Raw genomic sequence first — 24,107 nt, forward strand, 5'->3', positions numbered from 1 at the left:
TTTGGCCAGTATTATTTTTGCTGTTTGATTTTTCGTTGGTGAATATCTACACTGGAGCTGGAGGTTTTGAGCAATAAAAACCACCAAAAAGCATCGCTGACTGTTTTTGGAGCCTTGGCCCTCGGGCAACTTCACAGTCATTATACTTTAAGTAGCATGTGCCATGTCAAACTAGGGGGTTTTCATGATTCTGAATTATTATATACCTTTATTGAAAGGATAAGGCCCTTGAGATGTCACATCTCATTTTAGAGGGGGTCCTCAACACAGATACATTGTACAATACAGTTCACAAAACAATACAACAGTACAACCATACACACACACACAGACAGGACAAAACAAAACAAAACAAAACAAAACAAAACAGAACAAAAGCTCTCCCAAAGATAGCTCCCACCCCACTGTTTCAACCCTAAATAGCAGCGTAACGGTAAATGGTAAACAATGGTAAAATGGTAAACGATAAATGGTAAAATGGTCAAATGGTAAATGGTAAAATGGTAAACAATGGTAAAATGGTAAACAATGGTAAAATGGTAAACGGTAAAATGGTAAACGGAAAAACGGTAAACTGGTAAAACGGTAAACAATGGTAAACAATGGTAAACGGTTAAACGGTAAACGGTAAAATGGCAAACAATGGTAAACGGGTAAACAGGTAAAATGGTAAACAGTAAACGGTAAAATGGTAAACGGTAAAATGGTAAAATGGTAAATTGGTAAAACGGTAAATGGTAAAATGGTAAAATGGTAAAATGGTAAAAATGGTAAACCAGTTCCTTTCCCCTCCATGGCTGGCCAGGGGGAGGTAGTTTAGAGACCAGGATTACTGCATGTTTTTTGTGGGGGCCTAGGGGACTCGGGGAGAACATGCAAACTTGTAAACGGTATAAGGTTAAATGGTAAAATGGTAAAATGGTAAACGGTAAACGTAAAATGGTAAACTGTGGGGCACGGTGGCACAGTTGGTAGTGCTGTCGCCTCACAGCTAGAAGGTCCTGGGTTCGATTCCCGCTCGGGGCACTGTGGGTGCTGGCGGCGTGTTTCCTCCTCCGCGTCATCAGTGCCCATACCCGAAGGCGGGGGTTGGCGAAAGGGCCTTTCTGTGTGGAGTTTGCATGTTCTCCCCATGTCCCCTAGGGTAGATACCCTCACAAAAACATGCAGTAATCCTGGTCTCTAAACTGCCTCCCCCTGGACAGCCGGGGCGCCTGATGGAGGGGAAAGGAACTGGTTGGAATAACGTGTTCCTTTCACGCGCTGCGTCCAACAAGGGAAACTCCCCCCTGTCAGGTGTAAAGGAGCAACTTGGACACTCAAGCATGAAGGAAGCATGAGTTAAGTCCGTTGCTCTCCCCAGGTTGGCGGAGGGTGTGTAGAGCCCAGGATCACAGTAGATGATTGACACAGGGGTGAAAAATGGGATACAAAATCGTGGGATAAAAAAAATAAAAAAAAATAAAAAAAGGTAAAATGGTAAATGGTAAAATGGTAAACGGTAAAACGGTAAAACGGTAAACGGTAAAACGGTAAAACGGTAAAATGGTAAACGGTAAAATGGTAAACTGTAAAACGGTAAACGGTAAAATGGTAAATGGGATAAAAGGTAAACTTGTAAAATGGTGAACTGTAAACGGTAAAACGGTAGAACGGTGAACGGTAGAACGGTGAACGGTAGAACGGTGAACGGTAGAACGGTAGAACGGTAGAACGGTAGAACGGTAAAACGGTAGAACGGTAAACGGTAGAACGGTGAACGGTAGAACGGTGAACTGTAAAACGGTAGAAAGGTAAACGGTAGAACGGTAGAACGGTAAACGGTAGAACGGTAAACGGTAGAACGGTGAACGGTAGAACGGTGAACGGTAGAACGGTGAACTGTAAAACGGTAGAAAGGTAAACGGTAGAACGGTAGAACGGTAAACGGTAGAATGGTAAACGGTAAACCGGTAGAATGGTAAACGGTAAACCGGTAGAATGGTAAACAGTAAACGGTAGAACGGTAAACGGTAAACCAGTAAACGGTAAACGGTAAACGGTAGACGGTAGACGGTAGACGGTAGAATGGTAAACGGTAGAATGGTGAACGGTAAACGGTAGAACGGTAGAACGGTAAACGGTAAACGGTAAACGGTAGACGGTAGACGGTAGACGGTAGAATGGTAAACGGTAGAATGGTAAACGGTAAACGGTAGAACGGTAGAACGGTAAACGGTAAACGGTAAACCGGTAAAACGGTAGACGGTAGACGGTAGACGGTAGAATGGTAAACAGTAAACGGTAGAATGGTGAACGGTAGACGGTAGACGGTAAACGGTAGACGGTAGACGGTAGAATGGTAAACGGTGAACGGTGAACGGTTGACGGTAGACGGTAGACGGTAGACGGTAGACGGTAGAATGGTAAACAGTAAACGGTAGAATGGTGAACGGTAGACGGTAAACGGTAGACGGTAGACGGTAGAATGGTAAACGGTAGAACGGTAGAACGGTAAACGGTAAACGGTAAACGGTAAAACCGTAAAACGGTAAACGGTAGACGGTAGAATGGTAAACGGTAGAATGGTAAACAGTAAACGGTAGAACGGTAAACAGTAAACGGTAGAACGGTAAACAGTAAACGGTAAACGGTAAACCAGTAAACGGTAGACGGTAGAATGGTGAACGGTAAACGGTAGAATGGTAAACGGTAGAATGGTAAATGGTAAACGGTAAACGGTAGAACGGTAAACGGTAAACAGTAAACGGTAGAACGGTAAACGGTAAACGGTAAACGGTAAACCAGTAAACGGTAGACGGTAGAATGGTAAACGGTAAACGGTAGAATGGTGAACGGTAAACGGTAAACGGTAGACGGTAGACGGTAGACGGTAGACGGTAGACGGTAGAATGGTAAACGGTAGAACGGTAGAACGGTAAACGGTAAACGGTAAACCGGTAAAACGGTAGACGGTAGACGGTAGAATGGTAAACGGTGAACGGTAAACGGTAGACGGTAGACGGTAGACGGTAGACGGTAGAATGGTAAACAGTAAACGGTAAACGGTAAACCGGTAAAACGGTAAACGGTAGACGGTAGAACGGTAAACGGTAAACGGTAAACGGTAAACCGGTAAAACGGTAAACGGTAGACGGTAGACGGTAACCGCTAAAACGGTAAAACGGTAGAATGGTAAACGGTAAAACGGTAGACGGTAGAATGGTAAACGGTAAACGGTAAAACGGTACAACGATACAACGGTACAACGATAAAACAGTAAAACGGTAGAACGGTAGAACGGTAAACGGTAGAATGGTAACGGTAAAATGGTAAAACGGTAAATGGTAGACGGTAAACGGTAAACGGTACAACGGTACAACGGTAGAACGGTAGAATGGTAACGGTAAAACGGTAAAACGGTAAAACGGTAGACGGTAAACGGTAAACGGTACAACGGTAAAACGGTAAAACGGTAGAACGGTAGAACGGTAGAACGGTAAAACGGTAGAAGGGTAAAACAGTAAACGGTAGAATGGTAACGGTAAAACGGTAAAACGGTAGAATGGTAACGGTAAAACGGTAGAACGGTAGAACGGTAGAATGGTAACGGTAAAACGGTAGAACGGTAAAACGGTAAAACGGTAGAACGGTAGAACGGTAGAACGGTAAACGGTAGAATGGTAGAACGGTAAACGGTAGAATGGTAACGGTAAAACGGTAGAACGGTAGAACGGTAAACGGTAGAACGGTAGAACGGTAGAACGGTAAACGGTAGAATGGTAACGGTAAAACGGTAGAACGGTAGAACGGTAGAATGGTAACGGTAAAACGGTAAAACGGTAAAACGGTAAAACAGTAAAACGGTAGAACGGTAGAACGGTAAACGGTAGAATGGTAACGGTAAAACGGTAGAACGGTAAATGGTAAACGGTAAAACAGTAAACGGTAAACGGTAAACGGTAGAATGGTAAACGGTAAACGGTAGAATGGTAAACGGTAAAACGGTACAGCGGTAAAACGGTAGAACGGTAAACGGTAAAATGGTAACGGTAAAACGGTAAAACGGTAGAATGGTAGAACGGTAGAACGGTAGAATGGTAACGGTAAAACGGTAAAACGGTAGAACGGTAGAACGGTAGAACGGTAAACGGTAGAATGGTAACGGTAAAACGGTAAAACGGTAAAACGGTAGAACAGTAGAACGGTAAAACGGTAAAACGGTAGAACGGTAGAACGGTAAACGGTAGAATGGTAACGGTAAAACGGTAAAACGGTAAAACGGTAGAACGGTAAATGGTAAACGGTAAAATGATAACGGTAAAACGGTAGAACGGTAAAACGGTAGAACGGTAAATGGTAAACGGTAGAATGGTAACGGTAAAACGGTAAAACGGTAAAACGGTAGAACGGTAGAATGGTAACGGTAAAACGGTAAAACGGTAGAACGGTAGAACGGTAAACGGTAGAATGGTAACGGTAAAACGGTAAAACGGTAGAACGGTAAATGGTAAACGGTAAAACGGTACAACGGTACAACGGTACAACGGTAGAACGGTAAACGGTAAACGGTAGAATGGTAAACGGTAAACGGTAAACGGTAGAATGGTAACGGTAAAACGGTAGAACGGTAGAACGGTAGAACAGTAGAACGGTAAACGGTAAACGGTAAACGGTAGAATGGTAACGGTAAAACGGTAGAACGGTAGAACGGTAGAACGGTAGAACAGTAGAACGGTAAACGGTAAACGGTAAACGGTAGAATGGTAACGGTAAAACGGTAGAACGGTAGAACGGTAGAACGGTAGAACAGTAGAACGGTAAACGGTAAACGGTAAACGGTAGAATGGTAACGGTAAAACGGTAAAACGGTACAACGGTAGAACGGTAAATGGTAAACGGTAAAACAGTAAACGGTAAACGGTAGAATGGTAACGGTAAAACGGTAGAACGGTAGAACGGTAGAACAGTAGAACGGTAAACGGTAGAATGGTAACGGTAAAACGGTAAACGGTAGAACGGTAAATGGTAAACGGTAAAACAGTAAACGGTAAACGGTAAACGGTAGAATGGTAACGGTAGAACGGTAGAACGGTAGAACGGTAGAACGGTAGAACAGTAGAACGGTAAACGGTAGAATGGTAACGGTAAAACGGTAAAACGGTAGAACGGTAGAACGGTAGAACAGTAGAACGGTAAACGGTAGAATGGTAACGGTAAAACGGTAAAACGGTAGAACGGTAAATGGTAAACGGTAAAACAGTAAACGGTAAACGGTAGAATGGTAACGGTAAAACGGTAGAACGGTAGAACAGTAGAATGGTAACGGTAAAACGGTAAAACGGTAAAACGGTAGAACGGTAGAACGGGAAAACGGTAGAACGGTAAATGGTAAACGGTAAAACAGTAAACGGTAAACGGTAAACGGTAGAATGGTAAACGGTAGAATGGTAACGGTAGAACGGTAAACGGTAGAATGGTAACGGTAAAACGGTAGAACGGTAGAACGGTAGAACGGTAGAATGGTAACGGTAAAACGGTAAAACGGTAGAACGGCAAATGGTAAACGGTAAAACAGTAAACGGTAAACGGTAGAATGGTAACGGTAAAACGGTAAAACGGTAAAACGGTAGAACGTTACAACGGTAAACGGTAGAATGGTAACGGTAAAACGGTAAAACGGTAAAACGGTAGAACGGTAGAACGGTAAACGGTAGAATGGTAACGGTAAAACGGTAAAACGGTAGAACAGTAGAACGGTAAACGGTAGAATGGTAAAACGGTACAACGGTACAACGGTAGAACGGTAAACGGTAAACGGTAAAACGGTAGAACGGTAAATGGTAAACGGTAAAACAGTAAACGGTAAACGGTAAACGGTAGAATGGTAACGGTAAAACGGTACAACGGTAAAACGGTAGAACGGTAAATGGTAAACGGTAAAACAGTAAACGGTAAACGGTAAACGGTAGAATGGTAACGGTAAAACGGTAGAACGGTACAACGGTAGAACGGTAAACGGTAGAATGGTAACGGTAAAACGGTAGAACGGTAAATGGTAAAACAGTAAACGGTAAACGGTAGAACAGTAGAACGGTAAACGGTAGAATGGTAAACGGTAAAACGGTACAACGGTACAACGGTAGAACGGTAAACGGTAAACGGTAGAATGGTAACGGTAAAAGGGTAGAACGGTAAATGGTAAACGGTAAAACAGTAAACGGTAAACGGTAGAATGGTAACGGTAAAACGGTAGAACGGTAGAACGGTAGAACGGTAGAACAGTAGAACGGTAAACGGTAGAATGGTAACGGTAAAACGGTAAAACGGTAGAACGGTAAATGGTAAACGGTAAAACAGTAAACGGTAAACGGTAAACGGTAGAATGGTAACGGTAAAACGGTAGAACGGTAGAACGGTAGAACGGTAGAATGGTAAAACGGTAGAACGGTAGAACGGTAGAACGGTAAACGGTAGAATGGTAACGGTAAAACGGTAAAACGGTAAAACGGTAGAACGGTAAATGGTAAACGGTAAAACAGTAAACGGTAAACGGTAGAATGGTAACGGTAAAACGGTAAAACGGTAGAACGGTAGAACGGTAGAACGGTAAACGGTAGAATGGTAACGGTAAAACGGTAGAACGGTAGAACGGTAGAACGGTAGAACGGTAAACGGTAGAATGGTAACGGTAAAACGGTAAAACGGTAGAACGGTAGAACGGTAGAATGGTAACGGTAAAACGGTAAAACGGTAGAACGGTAGAATGGTAGAACAGTAGAACGGTAAACGGTAGAATGGTAACGGTAAAACAGTAAAACGGTAGAACGGCAAATGGTAAACGGTAAAACAGTAAACGGTAAACGGTAAACGGTAGAATGGTAACGGTAAAACGGTAGAACGGTAGAATGGTAACGGTAAAACGGTAAAACGGTAAAACGGTAGAACGGTAGAACGGTAAACGGTAGAATGGTAACGGTAAAACGGTAAAACGGTAAAACGGTAGAACGGTAGAACGGTAGAACGGTAAACGGTAGAATGGTAACGGTAAAACGGTAAAACGGTAGAACAGTAGAACGGTAGAACAGTAGAACGGTAGAACAGTAGAACGGTAAACGGTAGAATGGTAACGGTAAAACGGTAAAACGGTAGAACGGTAAATGGTAAATGGTAAAACAGTAAACGGTAAACGGTAGAATGGTAAACGGTAAACGGTAGAACGGTACAACGGTACAACGGTAGAACGGTAAACGGTAAACGGTAGAATGGTAACGGTAAAACGGTAGAACGGTAAATGGTAAACGGTAAAACAGTAAACGGTAAACGGTAGAATGGTAACGGTAAAACGGTAGAACGGTAGAACGGTAGAACGGTAGAACAGTAGAACGGTAAACGGTAGAATGGTAACGTTAAAACGGTAAAACGGTAAAACGGTAAAACGGTAGAACGGTAGAATGGTGACGGTAAAACGGTAAAACGGTAAAACGGTAGAACGGTAGAACGGTAAACGGTAGAATGGTAACGGTAAAACGGTAAAACGGTAAAACGGGAAAACGGGAAAACGGTAGAACGGTAAATGGTAAACGGTAAAACAGTAAACGGTAAACGGTAAACGGTAAACGGTAGAATGGTAACGGTAAAACGGTAGAACGGTAGAACGGTAGAATGGTAGAACAGTAGAACGGTAAACGGTAGAATGGTAACGGTAAAACGGTAAAACGGTAGAACGGCAAATGGTAAACGGTAAAACAGTAAACGGTAAACGGTAAACGGTAGAATGGTAACGGTAAAACGGTAGAACAGTAGAACGGTAAACGGTAGAATGGTAACGGTAAAACGGTAAAACGGTAGAACGGCAAATGGTAAACGGTAAAACAGTAAACGGTAAACGGTAGAATGGTAACGGTAAAACGGTAGAACGGTAGAACGGTAGAATGGTAACGGTAAAACGGTAGAACGGTAGAACGGTAGAACGGTAAACGGTAGAATGGTAACGGTAAAACGGTAAAACGGTAGAACAGTAGAACGGTAGAACAGTAGAACGGTAGAACAGTAGAACGGTAAACGGTAGAATGGTAACGGTAAAACGGTAAAACGGTAAAACGGTAAATGGTAAACGGTAAAACAGTAAACGGTAAACGGTAAACGGTAGAATGGTAAACGGTAAAACGGTACAACGGTACAGCGGTACAACGGTAGAACGGTAAACGGTAAACGGTAGAATGGTAACGGTAGAATGGTAACGGTAGAATGGTAACGGTAAAACGTTAAAACGGTAGAACAGTAGAACGGTAGAACAGTAGAATGGTAAACGGTAGAATGGTAACGGTAAAACGGTAAAACGGTAGAACGGTAAATGGTAAATGGTAAAACAGTAAACGGTAAACGGTAGAATGGTAAACGGTAAACGGTAGAATGGTAAACGGTAAAACGGTAGAACGGTAAATGGTAAACGGTAGAATGGTAACGGTAAAACGGTAAAACAGTAGAACGGTAGAACAGTAGAATGGTAACGGTAAAACGGTGAAACGGTAGAACGGTAGAACGGTAGAACGGTAAACGGTAGAATGGTAACGGTAGAACGGTAAAACGGTAAAACGGTAGAACGGTAGAACGGTAGAACAGTAGAACGGTAAACGGTAGAATGGTAACGGTAAAACGGTACAACGGTAGAACGTAAACGGTAGAATGGTAACGGTAAAACGGTAAAACGGTAAAACGGTAAAACGGGAAAACGGTAGAACGGTAAATGGTAAACGGTAAAACAGTAAACGGTAAACGGTAGAATGGTAACGGTAAAACGGTAGAACGGTAGAACGGTAGAATGGTAGAACAGTAGAACGGTAAACGGTAGAATGGTAACGGTAAAACGGTAAAACGGTAGAACGGCAAATGGTAAACGGTAAAACAGTAAACGGTAAACGGTAAACGGTAGAATGGTAACGGTAAAACGGTAGAACAGTAGAACGGTAAACGGTAGAATGGTAACGGTAAAACGGTAAAACGGTAGAACGGCAAATGGTAAACGGTAAAACAGTAAACGGTAAACGGTAAACGGTAGAATGGTAACGGTAAAACGGTAGAACGGTAGAACGGTAGAATGGTAACGGTAAAACGGTAAAACGGTAGAACGGTAGAACGGTAAACGGTAGAATGGTAACGGTAAAACGGTAAAACGGTAGAACAGTAGAACGGTAGAACAGTAGAACGGTAGAACAGTAGAACGGTAAACGGTAGAATGGTAACGGTAAAACGGTAAAACGGTAAAACGGTAAATGGTAAACGGTAAAACAGTAAACGATAAACGGTAAACGGTAAACGGTAGAATGGTAAACGGTAAACGGTAAACGGTAGAATGGTAAACGGTAAAACGGTACAACGGTACAGCGGTACAACGGTAGAACGGTAAACGGTAAACGGTAGAATGGTAACGGTAGAATGGTAACGGTAAAACGTTAAAACGGTAGAACAGTAGAACGGTAGAACAGTAGAATGGTAAACGGTAGAATGGTAACGGTAAAACGGTAAAACGGTAGAACGGTAAATGGTAAATGGTAAAACAGTAAACGGTAAACGGTAGAATGGTAAACGGTAAACGGTAGAATGGTAAACGGTAAAACGGTACAGCGGTACAGCGGTACAACGGTAGAACGGTAAACGGTAAACGGTAGAATGGTAACGGTAAAACGGTAAAACGGTAGAACGGTAGAACAGTAGAATGGTAACGGTAAAACGGTGAAACGGTAGAACGGTAAACGGTAGAATGGTAACGGTAGAACGGTAAAACGGTAAAACGGTAGAACGGTAGAACGGTAGAACAGTAGAACGGTAAACGGTAGAATGGTAACGGTAAAACGGTACAACGGTAGAACGGTAAACGGTAAACGGTAAAATGGTAACGGTAAAACGGTAAAACGGTAGAACGGTAGAATGGTAACGGTAAAACGGTAAAACGGTAGAACGGTAGAACGGTAGAACGGTAAACGGTAGAATCGTAACGGTAAAACGGTAAAACGGTAAAACGGTAGAACGGTAGAACGGTAGAACAGTAGAACGGTAAACGGTAGAATGGTAACGGTAAAACGGTAAAACGGTAGAACGGTAAATGGTAAACGGTAAAACAGTAAACGGTAAACGGTAAACGGTAGAATGGTAAACGGTAAACGGTAGAATGGTAAACGGTAAAACGGTACAACGGTACAGCGGTACAACGGTAGAACGGTAAACGGTAGAATGGTAACGGTAAAACGGTAAAACGGTAATACGGTAGAACGGTAGAATGGTAACGGTAAAACGGTAAACCGGTAAAACGGTAGAACGGTAAATGGTAAACGGTAAACGGTAAAATGGTAACGGTAAAACGGTAAAACGGTAGAACGGTAGAACGGTAGAACGGTAGAATGGTAACGGTAAAACGGTAAAACGGTAAAACGGTAGAATGGTAAACGGTAAACGGTAGAATGGTAAACGGTAAAACGGTACAACGGTACAGCGGTACAACGGTAAAACGGTAGAACGGTAAACGGTAAACGGTAGAATGGTAACGGTCAAACGGTAAACTGTAGACGGTAAACGGTAGACGGTAAACGGTAAATGGTAAAACGGTAAAACGGTAAAACGGTAAAACGGTAAATGGTAAAATGGTAAATGGTAAAATGGTAAAAGGTAAAAAGTAAGAGGGTAAAATTGTAAAATGGTAAACGGTAAAATGGTAAACAATGGTAAACAATGGTAAACAGCAAACGGTAAAATGGTAAACAATGGTAAAATGGTAAAACGGTAAACAGTAAATGGTAAAACGGTAAACAGTAAAACGGTACAACAGTAAAATGGTAAATGGTAAAATGGTAACTGGTAAAATGGTAAAAACGGTAAACCAGTTCCTTTCCCCTCCATGGCTGGCCAGGGGGAGGTAGTTTAGAGACCAGGATTACTGCATGTTTTACTGCATGAGGGCCTAGGGGACACGGGGAGAACATGCAAACTCCACACAGAAAGGCCCTTTCGCCAACCCCGCCTCGGGTATGGGCACTGATGACGCAGAGGAGGGAACATGCCCCCAGCGCCCACAAAGGGGTGTGTGTGTGTGTGTGTGTGTGTGTGTGTGTGTGTGTGTGTGTGTGTGCGTCCCCAGCGGGAATCGACCCAGGACCTTCTAGCTGTGAGGCGACAGCACTACCGACTGTGCCACCGTGACCCCCCTTTAGTTGTGTTGTTGTTTTACTCTCTTTGTTCTTCACTTTGCACAAGCTGCACTCTGCAGAGCATAATGCTGCCCTCCACCGGCTGTAAAATCATATATTATTGAATAGAATACTGATATGAATACTGCGACTGTAAGAGGACGGGTCCATCTCTCTCTCTCTCTCGGTTTTTATGTCTTTATTGATAGGATAGAAGACTCACAGGAAATGGGGAGAGCAAAGGCTGTCATGATCGTGATTCGAGAGAGAGAGAAACTCCATCCAGATTTGTGTGTATGTGTGTGTGTGTGTGTGTGTGTGACTGTGTGTGTGTGTGAGTGACTGTGTGTGTGTGTGTGTGTGTGTGTGTGTGTGTGTGTGTGTGTGTGTGTGTGTGTGTGTGTGTCTGTGTGTGTGTGTGTGTGTGTGTGTGTGTGTGTGTGTGTGTGTGTGTGTGTGTGTGTGTGTGCGTGTGTGCATGCGCGCGCGTGTCTCACCGTGGCCTGCTGCTTCTCTGCTCTCTCCGTGGCCTCATCCAGCTGCTTCTGCAGGGCTGCCTGGAGGGATTTCATCTCCTCCCTGTGTCCAGTGAGAAAACACTCTGTTAGCACATGCAGGACAGGACAGGACAGGACAGGACAGGACAGGACAGGACAGGACAGGACAGGACAGGACAGGACAGGACAGGGCTGAACGGGACATTGCGCACCTCCTTGATTATCTATTATACATTGGAGAAGTTGTACCCAACAAGTTGTACCCAACACAGGAACCCAAAGCCACGAACAGCTACGCCCACAACACCATCTTACACACTACACACACACACACTCACACGGGCAGTGACGTCACACACTTACCCTTCGCAGTGTTCGGGACCTATCTCCTCCTGTCGTGTCCCTCGCCAACACTGACCACCAGCCGCCAAACAATGGCCGTTGCATTGGCACTAATAATGCCTCCCTTCCACACTCACGCCGCCAATGCATTTGTTTAATACAAACATTATCACCACCATCACCCACACCCCCGAGGCTTCCCTACACGGAACACTAACCACTGTTGCCTATGCTGTTGTTGCCCCAACAGGCCCAGAAACAAGGCCTTTAACCACGCTACTTACACACACTACAACTCGCTTACAATTCCCAAACCTGGCAACACTGCCCTGTCTTCTAATAGGCCCACACCAGGCCCGCCCCCACACTAGCTTTCACAGTCTCAGAATCTCATCTCACGCAGGAGAAGAGAAACAAGGAAGAGGAATTGGAGCCTTAATTGTAGCCTCACGATTTTGCTTATTCCTTCTAAATCTCTGTATTTTAAATATCACTGACCCAGCGAATCTCTTACTTACATCAACATTGTTCTTTGTCAGTAGTTGCTTTGTGCCTACATATTAACGTTACACATATCGCTTTGGCTATTTTCGCCTGACAGCCAACTGCCCAGTACACAAACACACGCCTGCACGCACACGCACGCCTGGCGTGCACACACACACACACACACACACACACACACACACACACACACACACACACACACACACACACACAGACACGCACGCCTGGAAGCCACAATCTCTCTCTCTCTCGCCTGTAAGCCACCCCCCCACACACACACACACGTGTCCCACACACACACACAAACAGAGCTCACCAACATGCGATTCATTAAATAACTGTATTTCTCCGCACGCGCGCACACAACATTATTCAAGTGAAATGCGTCACGCCAATATTGGGATAGGCTACCAATATGTGGGTATAGACCGATTCCGTAGCGATTTCATGGTCGCAGCCTACGTATTTCCTGTAGGCGGACTCGACGTAGCTGCGGGTTTAAACCAGGGGGGCAGTCAGACGGATATTTTGTGAAGCCACTAAGGAAATGAAAGTTCATATAATGGCCTGTTGTGGCGCTCTCATTGGGCTCAAAAAAACCCATAGCCCCATAGAAGTCCATGTATTTGGGCCCAACTTCACCTAGACTGTATTACCTTAATAAACATGGTCATGAATACTTTTTGCTTCCAGTCACTAGTTTAAAGTCTCATTTCTAATGTCATAATATTCTTTTTGGAAAATTATGGTCCCATTTATTAGAAAAATGACCATAAAGTCGAGCATGTTCTGAGGGGCGTGGCTACCGTTACAGTCTATGAACGGGATCCCCCACCCACTCGAGTCAAAATAAAAACCAACGAAGAAGAAGGGGGAAGTCCCGCCTCGTTGTCTGGGCCAGCCAATGGGCCAGCTGGCCTGAACTGGGCCAAAACGGATCTAGAAAGATGGCGACTTCCATTGCAAGGACTGACAGGCTTCATTTTACGTTCACGTTAGACCCGCGGGACGCTTTGTCCATATTTTTTACAGTCTATGGTTTAAACCCTCACCAGGCGCATCTCTTCCACTACAGTGAACGGCAGAGTGACTGATGTTAGCCCAAGTACAACTGACCTCCCTTAAATAGGGAGTGCATCCTACCACAAGTTCAGACTCCAATTAGCTATCAATTAGCTCTTGCATTATCCTATAAACAGTGTTCTGTGTGTGTTTTTTTTTTTTATGCATTGCATTTCCCGTGTTGTGGTACACTGGTACTACACTCGCAGCGAAAAGTATTTTCAGAAAGCAATCAAAGCAATGTTAAGAGCTGTCGAAAGAAAATGATTTGCAATGCATCAGCTGTCCGCACGCTGAATGATGGATAAGTGGAACCTTTAAAAGCTGTATCGCCAAACACCTTTAAAAAAAAACCCTGGATCTCTCAACTGCTTTGGTAAGCAGTGCTCAATGGAGGCGCAGTTTTTATGGACGTTGTTGGATGATGCGTCATTTATAATTTGTTGTATATGACAGTGTGTGGCACACCAAAAATAGCCCATCTATAATCTCGCAACGAGTCTCGGATGTGATGCATTGTAAGCAGTGTTAAAAAAGTAACTAAGTACATTTCCTCAAGTAGGGGCCTACTATAATTACGTAAGTACTGTTTTGAGATACTTTTACTTACTTGAGTTTGTCAATTTTTTCAATACTTTTTCAATATACTTCTACTACAGTACTCCACCAGACGTCAGAGGCAAATATATCCTTTTTTCATTCTGCTGGCTTATGAGTCTGCTATTTTCAGTGCATCACAGAGTGACACGACTAAGTAGAAATTGGGCTCAAGCCAGCACTGCCATGGCTCCCCTGAACGATCTATTTTATTGATCGGTTATCAGGATATTACCCACAAGAGACCGGAGGCCTGGACCTCAATCAGAAGCTTGACATTTCATGTGAGTGAAAAGGCTGCAAAAAACGTCCCCTCATCATTAAAAGACTCATTACACACAACATTAATCAGACAATAATAAGTACTGGAGGCAGTTCTGCAAGTTTCTGCGAGACGTTTAAGCAGCTGGCTTGTATAAACACCAACTATATAGAACCATGGATGTGCTCATGCTGCATGTGGCCGAGGGGCATTCTCAACAAATAAGTGAAATTAATTGTCTTTGGGAGTACAGATAAGTAAGTGTAGCCTTGTCGAGCCATGAGGCCCATAGGGGCAGGAGCCTATCTCCTGTTTTTGTAGCGTGAGGCAGCTTGATGTAAAAGTACACCCCCTGGACATGATGCTAGTATTTCGCAGGGACTTACCCCCAGTCTTTGGTATATGACCCTGCCGGGGATCGAACCCCGACCTCCCACTCTCAGGGCGGACACTCTAACAACACGGCCACTGAGCTGGGAGTACAGATGGGTGCGGTTATTAGGGCTGGGCGATATGACAAAATCTCATATCACGATATGCTCACGATATAACATATTTTTTACGATACCGATTTATTTTTCGAATAGATTTTTGTTCAGGCCGAGTACTTTATCAGGCGCACCTCTTCTACTGCAGTGAACGGTAGAGTGACTGATGTTAGTCTGCCTCAAACGTTACTCTTTTACCTGCTTTTTACTAACACTAACATTGCAAAGATGCTCCAGAACATCGAGATGAACCTGTTTAGTTTATGGCTGCTCCAACAACATTCCAACAACAACCAAAAAACGGAATGTCAAAATATCCACCGCGGGGTCTGAGACCAGAGCCATTGAGTAATGGTTGAGACGAAGCAGTGAAAGGTCCTGAAAGATACATAACGTCAGTCTTACCCAATACCCAATCTTTCAGTTTTATGAACACATGGCTGCTGTACTTTATACCTCATACTAAGCATTTAAAGTATGAGGTGTGTGCGACTGCTCGTGCGCATACAGAGAGTTATTTAATGAAAATCAAGATTTAACGTCCTGTCTCGCTATAGCGCACGTAAGCTATGCGCTATCACAAACATTTCGCCCTGTGGGGAGAGAGAGAGAGAGAGAGAGAGAGACAGAGAGAGAGAGAGAGAGAGAGAGGCGTCCTGTGTCGGTCTCGCGAGATGTCAAAATGTATTGACTCTGCAGTGTGTGACGCCTAGTCGGCTATCAATCGTTTAGTCAATGTGAAAGCCACACGGATATAATGACAGTTGATGTAAAAAAAAAAAAAGGACTCGCCGACAACTTTAAAACTCCTGCAGTCTGTAGGGGCCATTAGTTATAATAGATAAGTACAAATGTTACCTCTGTTTGTGACTGAGGTCCAGGATGTGTTGAACGTCCCTCTTGGCCACAGAGTCATCATTTTTCAGTGACTGGAAGGAAACAGAAATACACAGTTAAATCCTCAGTGTTCATTCAAACCACTAAAACCCACAGGGCTCTATGCTATAGGCTCCCTAGGATTTCCGTCCTCAATAACTATATCTTTAAATCAGCCAAATGGAAGCTTTACAATAGGGATTCATCTGGTTCATGTTGACTCACATTGTGTCACGTTGTGAATTAACTTGTGTGTCAAAATATAATAACTGTTGAAAGTATAGCAGGGGGTACAGCATTGTGTAAACAGAGCTATGTCACATTGCGTATAGGCTACATGTTATATGGTTATAACGTTTTTTGAAACAAATGGCATCAATCTTTTGCACTTTGGGGCAAATAGCATCATTTATTTCCTCAAAACTATTTCATTTTTTTTTTATCCCACGATTTTGTAACCCATTTTTCACCAGTGTGTCAATCATCTAATGTGATCCTGGGCTCTACACACCCTCAGCCATGCAACCTATAGTCCCCATATATGGGGGACATGGGGAGAGCAACGGACTTGAACTCATGCTTCCTTCATGCCTGAGTGTCCAAGTTGCTCCTTTACACTTGACAGTGGGGAGTTTCCCTGGTTGGACGTAGTAGTCGATGGAAGGAACACGTTATTCCAACCAGTTCCTTTCCCCTCCATCAGGCCAGGCCAGAGGGAGGCAGTTTATAGAGACCAGGATTACTGCATGTTTTCTGTGAGGGTACCTACCCTAGGGGACACGGGGAGAACATGCAAACTCCACACAGAAAGGCCCTTTCGCCAACCCCGCCTTCGGGTATGGGCACTGATGACGCGGAGGACGAAACACGCCGCCAGCACCCACAGCGTCCCGAGCGGGAATCGAACCCAGGACCTTCTACCTGTGAGGCGACATCACTATCTAGTATACAAAGATGTTAAATGCATTTAAAGATAGCAGCTCTATTTACATGTGCAGTCCATTGGCTAACCTTATAGTTTCAGTACACAAATCTTGCTGCTGTGTTTGGACATTGTTGTATTTCTCCCCATAGGTATGGGAGTTTTCTTTCTTTTATTTATTTTTTGTCGTTGGTCATGTTTTCAAACTCACTTTGGGTGTGTGTAATGTGAGGGATTTTGTCTCTGGTGTCTTGGTATGGTGGTTAGAACGTGTAGCTCCGTTTCCACCACATTTTGCACGTGCAGTGCAGGAAAATGACGACATCAACTCACTGCAGCAAAATCTGTTATTTCAAAGCACTTGGATGCAGAGCTGTCACTGTCTGTGTGTGTCTGTGTGTGTGTGTGTGTGTGTGTGTGTGTGTGTGTGTGTGCGTGCTTCAGTCTGGTTACTGGTATGACTGACGGTAACATGTTTAGTGGTCAAATATTTTTATGAGAAAGACAACAAAGAATGGATTGCATACTACAGTGCAGCACACGCGCACGCACACACACACACACACACACACACACACACACACACACACACACACACACACACACACACACACGCACGCACACACACACACACACACACACACACACACACACACACACAAATCACTCCACAAAAAGCTTCATGTCTAAATCACTCCCACTGTAATCTACCCAGTGATTAATGTGGGATGTTATTTGCATACAATACAGTGAAACATTTCTTGTCATTCATACCTGCACAGTTATCAGAGCTCGCGTTGGTGTCCTGGAGAACACATACTGTACTCTACACTACATTATATCTCAACTTTATATATCTTATTATTAGTATTAGTATTAGTATTACTAGGGATGTCCCGATAGACTTTTTTTCGTTTCCGATCCCGATCTCACCATTTCTGTGTTAGCCGATACCGACACTGAATAGTCCACCAACCGGGAATAGTGTTTATGGCTATCTAGCTATATATCTCGTGTTGTGTTTATAGCAGACTCCTCACTCAAATGTGCACTTGCGGTTTGGGCAACTCCAAAGCAAACTCCACATGCCCCAACATTATTATTATTATTATTATTATTATTAATAACTACAGCCCTCTGGTTTTAATTGTCTCAGGGGTCTTGTTAAATGCCATGGTTAATAGACTCTGCTACAGTTGAACGATAGGCATTCTGAAAATCTGAACATGGCTAGAGGCATATTGAACATATGATTATTATGATTATGATTATGATTACTATTCAGGGCTCTGATCGCCCGTAAGGGTTAATTCATCCCTGTCCCTGAGGGTGTACAAATGGAACTACTAAATGGAGGTGCAGGGTCCACGCTTACAGTAGATTGTAATTAATCCAATTATTGGCGGGACACTCTTTTGGTTGTTTTAAGCAAAGTGTTATGCTTTAGCTGTTGAAAAATAGTGCCGCGCTTACGAGCTTGTAGGTCTGCTATTTTTGAAAAATCGTGACAATGTGGTGCAAATCTTTGAATGTATATTCTTTCACAGGGAACATTTTGTAACTCAAATCTTTGCTTCTGGGGGATCCCTGGTCGGAGGCCAAATACATAGAATTGTCGGGGAACTTGACATGAAATGGATAGAGAACCACTGACATAGATTTTTTTTTCTTTAGAAAACTGATTTAGAAGACATTTTGTAGAATTGAGCTCAGGTCTAATTGGGTTAATAATCATGGAGAAAACAATTTAACGCTAACTGGATGGCAAATGGCATCCCCTGGGACCCCAAATGATGCCCCTGGATTGACGGCAGCAGCACTGAAAGGATACCAAAGTGAGGGACAGCGGTCACCAGGGAGCACTGCAGCGCCAGACAGAGAGGCTCATGGGAGGATCCACTCACTTTACTGTCACTTTGAAAACTAACGTAATAACAACTAAAGCGACCGAAGCTCTGTGAAGTGATTATATTGCCATTCAAACTTCAGGCCAGGATCAGGAGGACCACATGACAAAGTATAAACAGTCTGAAATGTCAGGGGAAACCATTCTGGAAGTCTAAAATGTTCTGTATGAGCCGAGTTCTTTTCAAATGGGTGGGTCGTATAAGCTACAAGGACGTGATGAGGCCAAACATTCAGTTCCCCCGTGCTCCATGAGTCTAACTGGAAGTGATTTTCTCTCTCCATGCACTGGCATTGTGTGGCAGCAAAAAAACTATCCATTACATTCATAGCAATCGGTTGCTTTAAAGTATCAATTCCAGTATGTACACAGCTCACAATCTATGTATCAATGACTGCAGGTTAATGCTTATGAGCCTTATAAAATGTATCTAGGTTTCATACTCGTCCTGGTGAAGTGATCCATAATATTAGTTAAGGGACCATGCCTGAAGGGTTTAAACCAGATTTTCTGCCTGAATTTTTTAGTAATTTGCGTGAAATGTTCTAGTATCTGAAATCCCAGTTGAAGAGAAGCTTGTATGTGATAATGTGTACAAAACACATTCAACAGCTTCAATACCGCTGGTTGACCTAAAGTGGCACTGTCGAGCAGTATAAAAAGGGCTTATTGCTTGGTCCTGTCTTATTGTTGCTTATATTTCTAACTTTCAGCCAGCTACAGTTGAGATCACCAAATTACACAACATTTGCACTTTCCGTTTCATAATCACATCATTATAGCAATCACAGTCATTTCTGATGGCAAAAAGGAAAATGGATGTGAAATTGCCTCCAGGTTCAAATGGAGCTGCTTGGCCCCATTTAATATTATAATGAATTCCATTATAATATGATGTTTGAACTTTGATGTCTCAAACAAAAGCAGAAAAGGTTCTCACCTGAAGGTTGCCTTTGATGCCGTCCAGCTCCTTTGATGTCCTGGAGAGTTGGTGCAGAATGCCACTCCTTTCGCCGAACACCTCCTTCAGCTTCTTTTCAAGGCCCTCATAACTTTGTCTGTTATGAGAGAGAGAGAGAGAGAGAGAGAGAGAGAGAGAGGTTCATTGGTCCTTTTTGGAAATTCATCACACTAAATCACACCTGTGTGAAGTGAGTGGTGCAACTCTGTGTGGGTGTCCCTGGGGGGGTACCTGGAAGTTCCAGACCCACAGGAACGTGGCCAATGTGGCGGCCCGGTTCCGGCGAGTCGCCCCGCGTCCGAAACGGGCAAGAAATGAGATAGTTACCGTGTAGGGGTCCCCGGAACATCCAGACCCCCAGGAACGTGCCCAGGGGGCCCACCCGGTTCCGGCAAGCCGCCCCATATCCAAAATGGTTGAGAAATGACAGAGATACCGTGTGGGGGGGGGGTGGGGTCTCTACTGTACTGTACTGTCACTGTACTGCACTGTAACACTCCAAATCATCATATATACAGTTTGTGTGTGTGTGTGTGTGTGTGTGTGTGTGTGTGTGTGTGTGTGTGTGTGTGTGTGTGTGTGTGTGTGTGTGTGTGATTGTATTGCTGTATTGTTGTATTGTTCTTTCTGCTTTGGCAATGTAAACGTATGTTTTCTCATGCCAATAAAGCCCTTTGAATTGAATTGAATTGAATTGTGTGTGTGTGTGTGTGTGTGTGTGTGTGTGTGTGTGTGTGTGTGTGTGTGTGTGTGTGTGTGTGTGTGTGTGTGTGTGTGTGTGTGTGTGTGTGTGTGTGCGTGCGTGCGTGCGTGCGTGCGTGCGTGCGTGCGTGCGTGCGTGCGTGCGTGCGTGCGTGCGTGCGTGCGTGCGTGCGTGCGTGCGTGTGTGTGTGTCAGACTGCCACAACAGCTGCGTTCGCTTCCCGCGTTCACGCGTCTTAGTTACTTGTCTGTTATACAAGAGAGAGCCTGGATGTGGGTGGAAGTGGTAGGTGTTTTTTGAGCAGGCAGTTTACAGGCCAGCCTTTAACAGTAGACCACAGAGCCACACAGAATGTGACAACGTTGCCGTCATTTATTGAGCTATACAACTACATCCATGCTCCACTGTTCACTTCACCGTGTTCTCTCAGCATCAGCACTTCTCTATTACTGCAGGGCCAGCTGCCTCATATAACCTCGCTATAGCTGCTGCTGTGGCACGGGCACGACACTTTGCATCCCCATGTTTCACCTTTGTATCTGCGATGCCCACAGTGAAGCTCCCAACGCGCTGCGATGTGAGCTCGTAGATAGACAGTTCTTTGCTATTAACGACTTGGAAAGTGAAAGTGGTTAAGACTATATCTGTGGGTTTTACGAATATTAATACATTAAGTTTAGGTCCCCCCCCATAAAAGTAACACTTTAAGACGTACAAGGTTTCCACTCGGCAGCAGCAACAATAACTATGTGTGTGATGGCCAAATCAGCACTGACCTGACGTAAAAAAGATGACATCATGTGATTGCAGAGATACCTTTCTGGACATAAGCCTGTTTGTCAGGCAGCGAAGCATGCTCATCATTAGCACACGTTCTGACATCCAAAATGGGCTCTTTGTTAGCCAGAATTCTAGTCTCTTAGGACACAGTGTAATTAGGCAGCTGGTGTCATTTTTGGCATAATTGAATGGCCAATTTGTCTTGGATGTCTGTAAAAAGTAGACTTGACTGTATTCTCCATGTCTGGGGATATACTGTAGCCGATCTCTGTGTGAGTGGACCTCAAGTCACAAGTCTTGTTCATTTCACAGCCAGAGACACGAACCTATTCCACGGGGTAATGGGTATACTGGCAGACATGAGGGCGAGCACCACTGAATCTTTGGATAACAAGATAGCCATGCAAACCAAAACATAGTTAAACCACGTCAGTAACCCTGCTGCTCCTATTTTGGTCAAAGTCTAGGTCCTATTCTTAACCACATGGACCCTATACTGCATCCCTATCCTGGGCATGTCATTAATAATAGGTGAACATTCAGCGGACATATACGATGGTGCGTAGGGGAAAGGAGGGGACCAAGTAGACACCTGGGGGACCCCGTTCAACAAAGTACTGTATGTATGTATATATATATATATATATAGGATTTAATACAAATGGTTCATTTTTAGTCCGTCATACGTTGGTGCCGTGCAGAAAAAAACAGAAGATCTACAAGCACAGTGTGTTGCTATATGCAATGAGTTGTGAGCTTCTGGGTCTGCTATCATCATAGTAATAAGTATAACTCAGTTTTGAGTGGTTAACTCTGTAGTGTAACTCTGTTAGTTCAACACACCGTTAAACTATACATGCCCCACATGTGACTATGTGTACACTACAGTGTTCCTTGACCTTGATGCATAATTATGTGTAATGATTTCATAGTTTGCAAGTGAAGAATGTGAGGATTCAACACTGACAGTGAGCTGTGAGTATAGTTGAGTGGACCATTTGAATCAATCAATCAATCAATCAATCAATCAATCAATCAATAAAACAATCAAAGTGCTTCCTCAGTTTGTCTAGTTGTTGTTCGAGCTTTTAGGAAGCATCTGTGACAATCAGACTTTCAGTTTTAAAAATGAAATTCCATTTCAAATTTGATTCCATTCCTTCTGATTAGTGAGCCTTTTCTGTATAGCCCATTGAGATACTCAAAGATAGGTTGAAAATGGGTGTCGTGGTCCAAATTGTTGTTTCCATTATTCTATTATTATTTTATCATTATTATTATTTTTGTGTCAGTCATTTCTTTGAGTATATCAGTTATTTGTGTCATATCTTTCCTGTGCAATACTGGTAACTAATTATGGCATGATGGTGTGTAATCCCTAATAACCAGAGGGTTTCTTGTAGATTCTAAAGACTTCGCATCTCATGAGGGTCATTGAGAGCGTGGGAAGCTGCAGTCCAGCTCCACTGTAGATCTTTATTTCTGATCATGAGAGAGAAGCAGGGATTCGGAACAGGATCATGTGGTCGCTCGGTTAAGCATCTCCACAACTCCACAACTGGAATTTAGCCAATCCTGGCTTTTTCCTCAACAGTCTACTCCCCTTCACCGTAACCACACGGGGGTAAGGGAGCATTTTGACACTTTTAGATAATTAAATCAGCTCTCAGGAATGTGCTATGCCAGTAAATGTGTATCCTCCGGTACACATACCCCTGCATATATCAACCTGTATACAATTTATCTTTTGTATTTTTCATACATTTCTCTAATCATATTTCCATGCAAATGTGCGCTGGGAAGGAATGTCTATCTCCCCCTTGGTAAGGTGATAAATGGGAAAAAAGCTTCACACTGACATATGAGTTCAGATTTATGTATAAAAAGGATACAAGCAGCCTTTTGATAAATGGCTCCGAGTCCCTATACGTATGTTTTCCCCCCCAATAATTGATAGACAGCACGGATATTTACTGTAGATATGGAAAAGCGGAGCCAGTGCTTTGGTGGGAGACAAGCCATATCTCTGTAGCATCAGGTTTCTTCAAATGGGACGATTGAAGGGAATGAAAAAGCTAAAAAAAAAGTGGCTGATGTAAAAAAAATATTCACAACAAGCATGTCTGAACAAAATAATGTATCCATCCATGCCATGTTTATGCATCATTTCACTGATTGTATGGGGGACGCAGCTACAACATATTTCACTAGACAGTATAGCCTCACCCATTCTTGAGATAAGGGACAAAACTTTTTTCAAACTGGATTTTTTTTTTTTTTAAGATGCATTCAAATCAAATAGATGTATTTGTAGACACAGGTCTCAACTACCAATCTTGAGAAGGAACAGGTTTTTCGCATAACATTTCTTTCTAAAATGGGACATTTATGCACTTAATACCTGATTCATGTCAACTCCGTCAGACACACTAAAATCCCTTTTAATTGAATTTTATCATTTCAACAATAATATAAAGTCCTCAGTTATCTTATAATGGCTTTCAGTAATCAAGTTAAGTAATACAAATCTTTTAATATTATTTTGTTCCAATATCACACTATTATGAAATATCCAATTTCTCAAAACCGTCATTTCAACCTTTATTTTCAATATTAGAACATGAAAACCATGTAAAAAAAAAAAAAAAATCATCATTACGTATCATTTCAGTTGGTGTTTCAATACATAAGCACAAAAGATTTGACAGCGAATTTTCTATTTCTTTGGAAATTAACAAAAACATCACGGGACGAACGTCTGACGGAGTTGACGAACATCTGACGGAGTTGACAAGTTTAACTGATTTAGGTTCTAGACCACCTAGGATCTTGATTCTGGTGACTAATCCCACATTTTCAAGGATGAGGAATACAGTGGTACTATTTAGATTTGCCCTGTGAACATGGCAGCCATTTTTCAAAATGGCCGCCAACTTTCTGTTATTTCCCAATAACTCAAGTTCTACACCACCTAGGATCTTGATTCTGGTGACTAATCATAAATTTTCAAGGATGTGGGATACATTGGTACTATTTAGATTT

General features: G+C 43.1%; 1 protein-coding gene across 1 annotated transcript in view; it reads right to left on the bottom strand.

Annotated features, from left to right (window-relative positions):
- LOC308320824 (leucine zipper protein 2-like) overlaps positions 1-24,107 on the bottom strand; it is a gene marked incomplete at both ends in the record, with an annotated part of 135,961 nt that overhangs the window by 43,086 nt on the left and 68,768 nt on the right. The window contains 3 exons of the mRNA XM_080771506.1: positions 11,660-11,741; positions 15,776-15,846; positions 19,562-19,679. Coding sequence (XP_080627632.1) covers positions 11,660-11,741; positions 15,776-15,846; positions 19,562-19,679 — 271 coding nt within the window. The remainder of the gene's footprint in view (positions 1-11,659; positions 11,742-15,775; positions 15,847-19,561; positions 19,680-24,107) is intronic.

Source organism: Protomyctophum bolini (assembly GCF_963924005.1).
Source record: "Protomyctophum bolini genome assembly, chromosome: 1".
NCBI lineage: Eukaryota > Metazoa > Chordata > Actinopteri > Myctophiformes > Myctophidae > Protomyctophum > Protomyctophum bolini.